General features: G+C 41.9%; 1 protein-coding gene and 1 long non-coding RNA gene across 2 annotated transcripts; one reads left to right on the top strand and one right to left on the bottom strand.

The window, feature by feature from the left end:
- Window positions 1-1768: 1768 nt before the first annotated feature.
- On the bottom strand, window positions 1769-9957 carry LOC125716432 (uncharacterized). The gene is made up of 2 exons (XR_007384331.1): window positions 9824-9957; window positions 1769-1970 (listed from the first exon to the last, which is right to left on the bottom strand). It is a non-coding gene; the product is annotated as an uncharacterized LOC125716432 (long non-coding RNA).
- LOC125716428 (zinc-binding protein A33-like) lies at window positions 9560-12612 on the top strand. The gene is made up of 6 exons (XM_048988709.1): window positions 9560-10190; window positions 10603-10698; window positions 10796-11026; window positions 11114-11136; window positions 11324-11448; window positions 11594-12612. The coding sequence occupies exons 1-6, from the start codon at window positions 9786-9788 to the stop codon at window positions 12121-12123; spliced, it is 1410 nt and encodes a 469-aa protein (XP_048844666.1). The 5' UTR covers window positions 9560-9785; the 3' UTR covers window positions 12124-12612.
- Window positions 12613-15210: the final 2598 nt, after the last annotated feature.

Here is a 15210-nt window from a genome sequence, read left to right on the forward strand (position 1 = left end):
CCCACAAGGAACAGTACTCGCCCCTTTTCTCTTCACCCTATACACTGCGGACTTCAATTACAACACGGACACTTGCCATCTACAGAAGTTTTCAGACGACACTGCCATTGTTGGTCGGGTGTCAGAGGGGAACGAGCTGGAATACAGGGGGGTCATCGATCGCTTTGTCAGCTGGTGTGAACTGAACCATCTTCATATTAATGCCAGCAAGACGAAGGAACTGGTGATTGACTTCAGCAAGAAGTCTTCTCCTACTACACCGGTGAACATCCAGGGTCTGGACATTGAAACGGTGAAGGAGTACAAATTCCTGGGTGTTCACCTAAACAACAAACTGGACTGGTCTACAAACACTGAGGCAGTTTACAAAAAGGGTCTAAGTCGTCTTCACCTGCTTAGGCGGCTAAGATCCTTTGGGGTGAACAGGACTCTCTTAAGGTCCTTCTATGACACTGTGGTAGCATCTGCTATCTTTTATGCTGTGGTCTGCTGGTGTGGTGGAATTGCAGAGAGGAACAGGGGGAAATTGGACAAACTGGTGAAGAGGGCCAGCTCTGTCCTGGGCTGCCCACTGAAATCCATCGGGCAGGTTGGGGATGAGAGGATGCGGTCTAAGCTAACATCCATTATGGACAACACCTCCCACCCCCTGCATGAGACTGTACGAGCTCTGAGCAGCTCATTCAGCAATAGACTTCTACACCCACAGTGTAGGAAGGAGCGCTACCGCAGGTCATTCTTACCAGCGGCTGTCAGACATTATAACAGTTTAGCGTGAGTATCTTTTACTCATATATGTTTAACTGACATATCACATGCTGTAACCAGGATCATTCACACCCCACCCCACCCCCGCACTTGTGTACATATCTCTGTACATTTTGTACATATCTCTGTACATCTTTATTTATTTCCAAAACTTTTGTACATTTGTATTTATATCTTTGTGTATCTACCTGCTCCTATTGTTCTATATTACGTTTTTGTGCAAGAGCTCTGTAACACCTAAATTTCTCATTCGTGGGATAATAAAGGTTTATTCTATTCTATTCTATTCTATGACTTTGGCAGCGGGGATGGCAGGATGGCCAGCGACATCTACTGGCCAAATGGGGAGGAGCACATGAAAGACGCGAACCAACGGCTGCTGACCCTGACGTTTTATGCTTGACTGATTGGTTGAAACAAAACTTGTACTTTCTGGACCGGAACTTTCTACCTCTGGTATGGTAAAACACCATTCCATGGAATCGGTACCTTTTGCGTCTCCAAGAAATAATCTGTTGCAACGTTATTATAACACCAATCAAATGAGTAATTAAAAAAAAAATTCATTTCCATGGTTTATTTTCTCAATTTGACCAATTATTTCCAATAATTAAAATCAAAGGCGGAGATTTCAGGTCCAGAGAGTACAAATCCAGACCAAGATTTTGTTTTCAGTTTCTTTTCAGTTTCAAATAAGCTTTCTCGTCTTTTGCCGTCGTCGCAGTGCTTTGCTTTGAAAAACGCAACAGTAGACGTGTATGTCCTTTTGTTAGTGGCCTTTGAATTCATGTCAACACTAACGTCACCAAAAAACCTCTGAAAAAAATGGAAGGTTCCAGAAGTGATATAATTTACGGAAAGTTGCACCTTATTTGAACCAGGATGCCAGCAGCTGGAAGACTACTGCATTTCTCTCATCTCTAATGTAGGCTACTATTTTAGATATTTTAATTAATTTAGTTTAATGGGGGGGAGGAGCATTCAATGTCAGTACTGTTACTGTTTTTAACATATAAATATTTATTTATTTATTTATACAATACATATAGTGCACACAAACAACAAGGCATAAGGCAGGACATGCCAGGTATATACATAGAAAAGCTACGGCATGATGTTCAGACGGCACGACTTACTCCAGCGGAGTACTCCTATGCATTCCCAGTCAGCCCGAGTGGCAGTTAATGTCGGCAGTTAATTTCCTAAAAATGTTAAAAAAAAAACATGACAATCCTAATGGTCTTTCAGTCGCCTAGAAATATTTATTTTTCTATACGTCGTAATGCTGGGCTCCACACATTGTACGAGATTAAACAAGAATGAAAAAGCGTGCATGAGAATGATGGCGTGCAGCGCCATCTACAGGAGGATGATGCTGCCCCTTAACGAAAGTTTTACGTGGTGCCGGTGTTGTGCCGAATTCTGCACCCCTGCCGTGAAATGCACCCCCTGTCGGGAGCGCGCACCGCTCTTTTCTTCTATTCGAAGTGGGAAAATACGTAGTTCCGTCAATCTAAATATGCAACAGAAATATTAAATTGCGTTTGCACATTTAGAAGACCACTGTCCCACTTCACGAAGGCTGCATTTAACCCATATAAAACTGATAAACTGTGACATGTAAACGATGAGCTCCGAACGAGAACGTAGGTGATTTATTTGTCTCGTCATCAGTTTACTAGTTTGAGAACAAGGAAGTCCTTCGCTTTAAGAATCAAAGCAAATTACACAGTATTATTCCCTATACATATCTAGTAATTATCTTTTTCCACAATGAAGAGAGTGTTCTGGTACAGTGATCCGAAATACCTAAACAAAAAAGATATTTATCTTTATGACGGCTAATCTGGCAGGAACTTCATTTCCATTCTCCCCTTTTATTCCATCACGAAATGCTGCTATCAAGCGACATATTTAAAGAAATAGATAATAATTAATTAATTTCATGAATGCCATATCACGTGCAGCGCGGGGGTGAGGGGGGGGGGTGCATTTTACGGCAGCTTACTTCTTTCGTATTTAAGAAACTGGCTCAGTACCTGTGCTATTAGTACCTTACAAAGTTCGCTCTGTTTATTGATCTTGATCTATTGTGCAGGTTTATGAAAAGCATATTAGGAGGAGGTGAACTGACAGGAACATGCAGGGGTGGAAGGGGGTGTGTCCTTTAGCATAAGGGTATGCACCCTTTTTAAATCTATCTGCTAAGATAACAACATTAGGGGACCTGCCATGAATTGCACCCCCTTTGAATTCTTGAAGCATTTTGGTATCTAATCACCGGAGACAGAGATACAGGGGGGTACCATTCACGGCAGGGTACCTGCCGGGAATTGCACCCCCTTTGAATTCTGGGTCTGAATGTCCTACATAAATGAAATTTGCTCAGGTAGTACACTTTGCCATACAGAGTGTACTGTCCAAAGCATTTTGGGATCTAATCACCAGAAACAGAGATACAGGGGGGTGCCATTCACGGCAGGGTACCTGCCGGGAATTGCACCCCCTTTGAATTCTGGGTATGAATGTCCTACATAAATGAAATTTGCTCAGGTAGTACACTTTGCCATACAGAGTGTACTGTCCAAAGCATTTTGGGATCTAATCACCAGAAACAGAGATACAGGGGGGTGCCATTCACGGCAGGGTACCTGCCGGGAATTGCACCCCCTTTGAATTCTGGGTATGAATGTCCTACATAAATGAAATTTGCTCAGGTAGTACACTTTGCCATACAGTGTGTACTGTCCAAAGCATTTTGGGATCTAATCACCAGAAACAGAGATACAGGGGGGTGCCATTCACGGCAGGGTACCTGCCGGGAATTGCACCCCCTTTGAATTCTGGGTATGAATGTCCTACATAAATGAAATTTGCTCAGGTAGTACACTTTGCCATACAGAGTGTACTGTCCAAAGCATTTTGGGATCTAATCACCAGAAACAGAGATACAGGGGGGTGCCATTCACGGCAGGGTACCTGCCGGGAATTGCACCCCCTTTGAATTCTGGGTATGAATGTCCTACATAAATGAAATTTGCTCAGGTAGTACACTTTGCCATACAGAGTGTACTGTCCAAAGCATTTTGGGATCTAATCACCAGAAACAGAGATACAGGGGGGTGCCATTCACGGCAGGGTACCTGCCGGGAATTGCACCCCCTTTGAATTCTGGGTATGAATGTCCTACATAAATGAAATTTGCTCAGGTAGTACACTTTGCCATACAGTGTGTACTGTCCAAAGCATTTTGGGATCTAATCACCAGAAACAGAGATACAGGGGGGTGCCATTCACGGCAGGGTACCTGCCGGGAATTGCACCCCCTTTGAATTTTGCAGGAAAATGGACATCCAATTTTAAATTATTTAGGTTCCCCTGAATCACAATGTTTTATGGAGTGATCTACAGTTAGACAGATACAGAGCGCTCCGTTATGTCAGGATTCCTTTTTCAAGAAATGTAAATATCAATCGCTAAACTTATCATGTATGTTTTGGTACCAAGTTTGCATCATGATTCACAGTTAAAATTACAGTTTGAACGCCAATGATCTTGGATGCCAAAAAAATGAATATGCTGCCTCATGACAACACATGTAATGCACTGTACCTACACAGATTATGAAACAGACCTTGCTGATGTCAAGTGGGCATGAAATGGGATATAATGTAGAAACTTAACTTAATGTTCTAGTTATAATTATTCATTTCAACATTAAAGTTTTCCTATAGATATCATCTGAGATTCAATAGGCAAATTATTTTGTGAAGGCATAGAAACTTTAATAATAAATACAATTAATAATCCCAACAATGACTACAAACTAAACGCTTAATAAAATCAAAAGTTCACTTATTATTATGGATAATAATAATAATGTTAGAAAACAATTAGTTGCATTGTCAAATAAATAAGTAATTAATCCTACATGAAACACAAAACTAATAAAATGACAATTCCTTATGTGCATGCTGGACAAATATAGTCCTGATCAATAGGAGGATTCTGCATGCAGTCATGGTGGTACCATCTGCTGCAAACATCACAGCAGACCTAAAGGGAAGGGAGAGTGTTTCCATTAAAGTATGGTTAACACTTATCACATTAAGTATTCAAAGCAATTAATGTAATCAGAATAGGTAATTCAGGGAAGATTATTGCCTACATATAACAAGTACTGTCCTAAAACACAAGTAAATATGTACAGCGCCCTCCACAATTATTGGCACCCCTTGTAAAAACTTGTAAAAAAGGCTTAGAAAAAATCTTCCTCTCAGTGAAGTAGCTTCATCTCACACTGAAATAAATTTGAAAAATCCAACCTGTCTTTGAAATAAATTTATTCAAAGAAAAAACTAATCCTTCATTAAGAAATAATAATTTTTCATAAAAACACATGTGCCACAATTATTGGCAGCCTTGGAAATTACAGTGAACACAATGTAACTGAAGCATGTTTCCCATGTAAATTGTACAACTTTGAGTTGATTGGAGTGAAAAGGAACCTTCAAGCTGTAATCCATGACTTCCTGATTAACTGGGGTCTCCGTAAAAAAACACCAGATGCCACATTCATTCTAATGTATTATTTGGATGGTATGCCAGAAAAAAAACTTTTTTTGTCAGCTAACCACAAACGTAAACAGCTGGAGTTTGCGAAAGACTATTACAACTTTGACTGGAACCAAAATTTAATAGTCTGATGAAACAAAAGTGGAGCTTTTTGGTAATAAACATTCAAAGTAGGTTTGGTGTAAAAAGAAGGATGGCTGTAGTAAAACAAAAACCTTATCCCATCTAAGATATGGTGGAGGTTCTGAGATGTGAGACTGTTTTTCCTACAATGGCCCTGGAAACCTTGTTATGATACATGGAATTTTGGACTCCATGAAATATTTTAAATCAAAATTTTGCTGCCTGTGCTAGGAAACTAAAACTGGGCCATCCAGTTGGGTCAATACTGGGTCTTCAAGCAGGACAATGATCCTAAGCACATGTCCAAATCAACACAAAAATAGCTAGCTGATCACAGAATCAAGCTTCTGCCATGGCCATCCCAGTCCCCTGACCTGAACCCCACTGAAAACCTGTGGGCTGAACTGAAGAGGAGAGTGCACAAGAGAGGGCCTAGGACAATGGGTGACCTGTAAAGAGAAATGGTCTCAGATACCCTGCTCTGTATTCTCCAACCTTATAAAATGTTACAGGAGAAGACTTAGTGCTGTTATATTGGCAAAGGAAGGTTGTACAAAGTATTAAGTATTAAGGCTGCCAATAATTGTGGCATATGTGTTTTTATGAAAAATTATTATTTCTTAATGAAGGATTAGTTTTTTCTTTGAATAAATTTATTTCAAAGACAGGTTGGATTTTTCAAATTTATTTCAGTGTGAGATGAAGCTACTTCACTGAGAGGAAGATTTTTTCTAAGCCTTTTTTACAAGTTTTTACAAGGGGTGCCAATAATTGTGGAGGGCGCTGTACATATTTACTTGTGTTTTAGGACAGTACTTGTTATATGTAGGCAATAATCTTCCCTGAATTACCTATTCTGATTACATTAATTGCTTTGAATACTTAATGTGATAAGTGTTAACCATACTTTAATGGAAACACTCTCCCTTCCCTTTAGGTCTGCTGTGATGTTTGCAGCAGATGGTACCACCATGACTGCATGCAGAATCCTCCTATTGATCAGGACTATATTTGTCCAGCATGCACATAAGGAATTGTCATTTTATTAGTTTTGTGTTTCATGTAGGATTAATTACTTATTTATTTGACAATGCAACTAATTGTTTTCTAACATTATTATTATTATCCATAATAATAAGTGAACTTTTGATTTTATTAAGCGTTTAGTTTGTAGTCATTGTTGGGATTATTAATTGTATTTATTATTAAAGTTTCTATGCCTTCACAAAATAATTTGCCTATTGAATCTCAGATGATATCTATAGGAAAACTTTAATGTTGAAATGAATAATTACAACTAGAACATTAAGTGAAGTTTCTACATTATATCCCATTTCATGCCCACTTGACATCAGCAAGGTCTGTTTCATAATCTGTGTAGGTACAGTGCATTACATGTGTTGTCATGAGGCAGCATATTATTTTTTTTGGCATCCAAGATCATTGGTGTTCAAACTGTAATTTTTACTGTGAATCATGATGCAAACTTGGTACCAAAACATACATGACAAGTTTAGCGACTGATATTTACATTTCTAGAAAAAGGAATCCTGACATAACAGAGCGCTCTGTATCTGTCTAACTGTAGATCACTCCATAAAACATTGTGATTCAAGGGAACCTAAATAATTTAAAATTGGATGTCCATTTTCCTGCAAAATTCAAAGGGGGTGCAATTCCCGGCAGGTGCCCTGCCGTGAATGGCACCCCCCTGTATCTCTGTTTCTGGTGATTAGATCCCAAAATGCTTTGGACAGTACACTCTGTATGGCAAAGTGTACTACCTGAGCAAATTTCATTTATGTAGGACATTCAGACCCAGAATTCAAAGGGGGTGCAATTCCCGGCAGGTACCCTGCCGTGAATGGCACCCCCCGCTGTATCTCTGTTCCTGGTGATTAGATCCCAAAATGCTTTGGACAGTACACTCTGTATGGCAAAGTGTACTACCTGAGCAAATTTCATTTATGTAGGACATACAGAGCCAGAATTCAAAGGGGGTGCAATTCCCGGCAGGTGCCCTGCCGTGAATGGCACCCCCCTGTATCTCTGTTTCTGGTGATTAGATCCCAAAATGCTTTGGACAGTACACTCTGTATGGCAAAGTGTACTACCTGAGCAAATTTCATTTATGTAGGACATACAGAGCCAGAATTCAAAGGGGGTGCAATTCCCGGCAGGTGCCCTGCCGTGAATGGCACCCCCCTGTATCTCTGTTTCTGGTGATTAGATCCCAAAATGCTTTGGACAGTACACTCTGTATGGCAAAGTGTACTACCTGAGCAAATTTCATTTATGTAGGACATACAGAGCCAGAATTCAAAGGGGGTGCAATTCCCGGCAGGTGCCCTGCCGTGAATGGCACCCCCCTGTATCTCTGTTTCTGGTGATTAGATCCCAAAATGCTTTGGACAGTACACTCTGTATGGCAAAGTGTACTACCTGAGCAAATTTCATTTATGTAGGACATACAGAGCCAGAATTCAAAGGGGGTGCAATTCCCGGCAGGTGCCCTGCCGTGAATGGCACCCCCCTGTATCTCTGTTTCTGGTGATTAGATCCCAAAATGCTTTGGACAGTACACTCTGTATGGCAAAGTGTACTACCTGAGCAAATTTCATTTATGTAGGACATACAGAGCCAGAATTCAAAGGGGGTGCAATTCCCGGCAGGTGCCCTGCCGTGAATGGCACCCCCCTGTATCTCTGTTTCTGGTGATTAGATCCCAAAATGCTTTGGACAGTACACTCTGTATGGCAAAGTGTACTACCTGAGCAAATTTCATTCATGTAGGACATTCAGACCCAGAATTCAAAGGGGGTGCAATTCCCGGCAGGTGCCCTGCCGTGAATGGCACCCCCCTGTATCTCTGTTTCTGGTGATTAGATCCCAAAATGCTTTGGACAGTACACTCTGTATGGCAAAGTGTACTACCTGAGCAAATTTCATTTATGTAGGACATTCAGACCCAGAATTCAAAGGGGGTGCAATTCCCGGCAGGTGCCCTGCCGTGAATGGCACCCCCCTGTATCTCTGTTTCTGGTGATTAGATCCCAAAATGCTTTGGACAGTACACTCTGTATGGCAAAGTGTACTACCTGAGCAAATTTCATTTATGTAGGACATACAGAGCCAGAATTCAAAGGGGGTGCAATTCCCGGCAGGTACCCTGCCGTGAATGGTACCCCCCTGTATCTCTGTCTCCGGTGATTAGATCCCAAAATGCTTCAAGAATTCAAAGGGGGTGCAATTCATGGCAGGTCCCCTAATGTTGTTATCTTAGCAGATAGATTTAAAAAGGGTGCATACCCTTATGCTAAAGGACACACCCCCTTCCACCCCTGCATGTTCCTGTCAGTTCACCTCCTCCTAATATGCTTTTCATAAACCTGCACAATAGATCAAGATCAATAAACAGAGCGAACTTTGTAAGGTACTAATAGCACAGGTACTGAGCCAGTTTCTTAAATACGAAACAATTAAGCTGCCGTAAAATGCACCCCCACCTCACCCCCGCGCTGTACGTGATATGGCATTCATGAAATTAATTAATTATTATCTATTTCTTTAAATATGTCGCTTGATAGAAGCATTTCGTGATGGAATAAAAGGGGAGAATGGAAATGAAGTTCCTGCCATATTAGCCGTCATAAAGATAAATATCTTTTTTGTTTAGGTATTTCGGATAACTGTACCAGAACACTCTCTTCATTGTGGAAAAAGATAATTACTAGATATGTATAGGGAATAATACTGTGTAATTTGCTTTGATTATTAAAGCGAAGGACTTCCTTGTTCTCAAACTAGTAAACTGATGACGAGACAAATAAATCACCTACGTTCTCGTTCGGAGCTCATCGTTTACATGTCACAGTTTATCAGTTTTATATGGGTTAAATGCAGCCTTCGTGAAGTGGGACAGTGGTCTTCTAAATATGCAAACGCAATTTAATATTTCCTTTGCATATTTAGATTGACGGAACTACGTATTTTCCCACTTCGAATAGAAGAAAAGAGCGGTGCGCGCTCCCGACAGGGGGTGCATTTCACGGCAGGGGTGCAGAATTCGGCACAACACCGGGATGGTTAATGCCGTGTTAAACGGCTAGTTAAAATGAGTTCGCTGAAATATCTCAAAATATGTATAATTTATTTTAAAATGTGAAAAAATAAACCGATAAAGTCATTCAATTAACATTGTGAAAATAAAACACCACCAATAATTTAGGCATTTTTCATTCTCTAAAATAAGAAAGTAAAAGTGAAAGCAAATCTCTCTGTGATCGGAAGCCATTTCTGTGCTGAGAGTCACCGAATAAATGGCGGCCAGGTCCTCTGTGCTGGAAGAGGAGCTCACCTGTCCTGTGTGCTACGAAATCTACAGGGATCCTGTGGTCCTGAAGTGTAGCCACAGCTTCTGTAAAGTCTGTCTGCAGCAGTACTGGGAAGATAAGGACTCCCGGGAATGTCCTGTTTGCAGGAGAAGGTCTTCAATGGATCGTCCTCTCACTAATCTGGCCCTGAAGAATACCTGTGAGGCTTTCTTACAGGACAGAGCTCAGAGATCTGCAGCAGCTTCTGAAGGTCACTGCCATCTGCACAATGAGAAACTCAAGCTCTTCTGCCTGGATGATCAGACACCTGTGTGTCTTGTGTGCCGAGATTCAAAATGGCATGAAAACCACAAACTTCGACCCGTACAGGAAGTGACCCCTGAATACAAGGTTGGACAGCCGTTACCTAATATTTTTGCTGAAACACGTAATACTTCTGATTGTACTTTTAAATGTTTATAATAGACTTAGAGATTAAACATTCTGTGTTACAGGTTTACATGTAATATCTGCTTTACCACTGACTGCATCGGTTACACTTATGATGTTTCTGAGAGGGCTGGTCTAGTTCTGTTAGCTTATCTATCTCTTAATGTTACTGAGGTACCTATGCGTCTTCAAATGGATTATGCTAGACTGGGTCTTGGGGGGTGGGGGGTGCTGGGGTCTATCCCAGGCAGCACAGGACAGGGAACAGGATGACAGTTATTGGTAACCATTTCTGATATGTTTGCAGTAGCAGTGAGAGCTGTACTCATTCTGTACATTCAGTAACCTGACATCTGCTGCTTCATTCATGCAGGAGATACTGAGATCTTCACTGAAACCTCTGCAGGAGAAGCTGCAAGCTTTGAAAGAAGTTAAACAAATTTGTAACCAAACAGCAGAACACATGAAGGTACAGAACCGCCTACATTATAGAGTGTAAGAAGAGCAGTGACATCACTGGACAGGCTGCCCTGTAACAGCACTGAGGAAACTCACTTTCATTTCAGACTCAAGCCCAGAACACAGAGAGACTGATAAAGGGGGAGTTTGAGAAACTTCACCAGTTCCTAAAGGATGAAGAGGCGGCCAGGATATCTGCACTGAAGGAGGAAGAGGAGCAGAAGAGTCACATGATGAAGGATAAGATCGAGAAGATCACAAACGAGATATCATCCCTCTCCGAAACCATCAGAGCTTTAGAACAGGAGCTGGGAGCTGAAGGCGTCTCGTTCCTACAGGTGAGGATGGATCACAACTGGATTCAAGTGGTTAAAGTATAGATGTATCTAGTAAATTTGACATTAATCTTCTTTACTCCCTTTCAGAAATATAAGGAAACACAGAGAAGGTAAGGACTCCAGTATCTCTCCTACAGTTTAGTGTGAAATGCTTCAGGTTTTCATGGTTGTAAAAAACTGCCATTATGGAGTTAGTTTGAGATCCTTGTAGATGAGCCTCAGATTGCTTACTGTTGGTGGGGCTGACATCTGGGCAGAGGGTGAAACATCTACTGTTACTGCTGAACATTGTTACAGAGCCCAGTGCCCAGTGCGGGATCCAGAGGAGGTCAAAGGAGCCCTGATTGATGTGGCCAAACACCTGGGCAACCTGAGCTACAGGGTGTGGGAGAAGATGCTGGAGAAGAACGAGATTAAATACAGTGAGTAGAAGACGTCAGAATGGAGCAGCTCCATAATCTCTCTGTGCAGATGAATTATGGGGGACGGGAGCCTTCAAGAAAACTGCTGTACGAACCCAATACTGATATGTGTGTCTCTCTCTCCCTCCCTCTCCTTTCCCTTCAGCTCCTGTAATTCTTGACCCGAACACAGCACATACAAATCTAATGCTCTCTGAAGATCTGACCAGCGTAACATTCAGTGATGTCAGACAAACGTATCCTGATAACCCTGAGAGGCCTGTATGGTGCTGTGTGCTGGGATCTGAGGGATTCAGCTCAGGGAAACACTGCTGGGATGTAGATGTGGGGGATGGAGTTACCTGGAGGTTGGGTGTGGTCAAAGAGTCCATCAACAGAAAGGGGCTTTTCCCTCTGATCCCAGAAGGGGGTGCATGGTGTATAGAGCTGCATAATAGTAAATACACAGCAATGACCTCACCATCTACCCCTCTGTCTGTGGGGAAGAAACCCCAGAGGATCAGAGTGCAGCTAGACTGGGACGGGGGAGAGCTGTCATTCTCTGATTCCAGTAACAAAACTCCTCTCTACACCTTTAAACACACTTTCACTGAGAGGCTGTTTCCAATCTTCTATACCGATAAGAACCTTATGCATGTCTGTCCAGGGAATGTGTCTATAAGTGTTAAACATTGAACTAAAAGTGTATCTCGGAAGGGAAACCAGAATGAACAAAATAAGCAATTCTGTAACGTTTACGACATACAATAGTGTGGCGTCAGTGGTTTGCATGTTTTGTAAACGTTTCTGTCGTTTTTTGTTCCATTTCATCGGCGTATGAGCTGAAAGACCGCGACTGTTCTTCATGTAGTTCATCTTAAACTGGCACTTCCTCCTTGAGTGTTTTGCCGTAATCTTGAAATTTCTTTAACATGTACAAGGTTTATATTATGTCACACAACAATATCAAGGATCAATGCCCACTCGCCTTTGAATAACTTCAAATGATTCTAGAGATTGTTAGGGTGTAACTGTGTCCGAATCGATGTTTAAATGTCTACCATATCTCAGTACTAGAAAATGTGAACATTTCTTTCAAGGTCAGCTTTGTTTTTGGTTGTTTCTGTCAGACCGATCTCCCCTGTGATTCCATTTTGAAGTAAAGACGTGGTCATTTTGTCCTAAGATCTGGGTTCTGCTGTGCCAGTGATTCCAGTGATTTGTCCAGTGTGTGTGAGCTTTGGGCATGCTATCTCCTGTTCAGGCCCAGGTGCTGCATTTCCTGCTCCTCCTGCACCAACAGGAGTGTGTCTTATTTTAAATTGCAACCAATGGAATCAGTGTCTGTAAACCGCCTTTTAACAGAGGCATTACGTATTTAATTTCTGTAGGGTAATGTATATAAAAATAAGCACCTGGCTTCATATTAAATATAATCAGGCTCTTGAGTACTGTATGGACTACAGAAGCAGTCTTGAGCAAAATATTGTAGATACACGTTCCCCTATTATACATCACGTGACTGTGAAAATGATCATTGGTACTAACTGCAGATGTCCACTAGGTGGCAGTGCCTGATTTAAAAACACGCTTTAACCGTACAAATCATAGTTTGGGTTTGTTTTCTTTTGTCTTCATTTGTTCCTTTTTTTTGTTTCTGTTTGCACAACTGAGCCCCCAAACGATGAATAAAACTCAGTCGGAACAGAAACTGCACAGTACAGTGCATTATACAGGAGGGTGATGGTGCGCCTGAAAAACACACACTAAAAGAAGTACAAATAAGAAAATGCAAGAACGAGAGAAAAAAAATAAGGAAACGCCGAACATAAAAAAACGCAAAAGAGACATTCGCATTATTATATTTGAACTTTTCTCAATGTTTGGTGCTGTTTTTAAATTTTATTGATATGCTGTGTTTTGCACCTTCAAGGCCACCGTACTGGATGCGTCATTCAGAAATTCGTCGAACATACATGACACATACATAACCGAAGTAACAGTTGTGAATCGGAAATTAGACACCAAAAGATGTTAATGATGGACCTTGTTTTAACAATTGCATAGTGACTAATAGAAAAACATGACAATAAGTGAAAGTGAAAGTAAACATCAGACTGAATTAACGCCCTTGTGCTGGGAGTCAGATGTGAACAAACTTCCTATATATACTGATTCTTCACAATTTGCGCGATTGTATTTTTTCAATCGTTTTGAAATGTACGACCGGTTTGTGAATTTTTAAAAGGGTATTTGTGGATCATGTGGTACGCGTGAATTTAGTATCGTCTTGAAGTCCAATCTACTCGCACTGTACAAAGATGCGATTAACGCGCTGGCCTGCTGGACACCGCTAGGGGCGCTAATGTCCAAACCCTAAACAAAATCTCTTCATCTCGACGCGTATTGTCTCCTATCTTGTGCTCTGTGATTGGCTGACATCCCATCCAGGGCGTCCCCTGCCTTGTGCCCCGTGATTGGCTGACATCCAATCCAGGGCGTCCCATCCAAGATGGGACATCCCATCTTGTGCCTTGTCCCCTGCCTTGTGCCTTATCCTGACCACAGTAGGGGTAGCCCCATTAATAGGATTAGATTACGGACTCCCAGTGACCCTGAACAGGATAAGTGGTTTCAGAAAATGGATGTATGCATGGATGGATGGGATAAAAAAAGTTGGACTTGATGATTGAGTTTGAAAATGTTCTGGTACTCAGATTCACAGTCTTTCATACCTGTGGACTCTGGCTACAGGTTTATTGACAGAATGACAGAAATTGGCAGGTTCCTCCCTCTTGACGTTGATCTAAACGTGGCTGCAGTGCGATTTCCGCAGGCCCTTGCAGAGAGCCCTCACACTGGCCTCGTTACGACAAAAGTGGGCTAACTTTGAAGATGGGGGTGTAACTCTCACCTTGATTCTTTCAAAGCTCTCTGAAAGATTTGTAACCCACCCCAAAAAAAAGAAAAGTACCAGATCACACCTCTAGGCTGGAACATTGATGAATTTCTCAGCCTAAAAAGGAGAAAACAGGATGGCAGTGTCAGAATTTAGTGCTCTTTTGGGGGGGGGGGGGGGGGCATGGGTATGTGCTGCATGTAACAGTCAGCTGTTCGTTTCTGCATGGGATTTATCTGAATAATCCAGCTTAAAACATGCAATTGGGTGAACTGGTACCTCTGAAGCTGGGGTGTCAAACTGCAGTCCTGGGGGGCCGGGGCCCTGTGTGGCTTAGTCCTTTCCCTGTTCCACCATAAATGAGTCAGCTGAAGAACTGTGTGGTAATTAGCACAAGGAGTTAAATCAGGTGTGTTAAATGAGGGGAAACCCAAAAATGTGAAGGCTGCCACCGTACCACCTCCAATTCAAACTAAGTAAAGCCACCTGAAGCTGAGCAGGTTCGGGTCTGGCCAGTACATGCATGGAAGACAGACCATTGAAGCTGGGATACTGCTAGAAGAGGTGTTGGTGTGGCCAGCAGGGGGAGCCAATCCTATGATCTGTGTGGATCCCAATGCTCCAGTCCAGTTATGGGGACATTGTGCTGTGAAAATGGAGCTGTCCTTTGGAAGAGATGTAAAATTGAGGTTTGGACTCTCTGAGGTTGTAATCCCTGGTACCCTAATGCCCTGGCTAAATTGCCCCCTGTGGCCCAATCAAATCCGGCCTCCCAATCATCCCCTTTATCTAATTGGTGAATTCCCTTCTGCCCCGTTACCCTTTTAGCTACTGTGTGGTGAGCGTACTGGCGCAGAATGGCTGCCATCAGTAAGGGGCACTAT

This window comes from Brienomyrus brachyistius, chromosome 21 (assembly GCF_023856365.1).
Source record: "Brienomyrus brachyistius isolate T26 chromosome 21, BBRACH_0.4, whole genome shotgun sequence".
NCBI classification, from domain to species: domain Eukaryota; kingdom Metazoa; phylum Chordata; class Actinopteri; order Osteoglossiformes; family Mormyridae; genus Brienomyrus; species Brienomyrus brachyistius.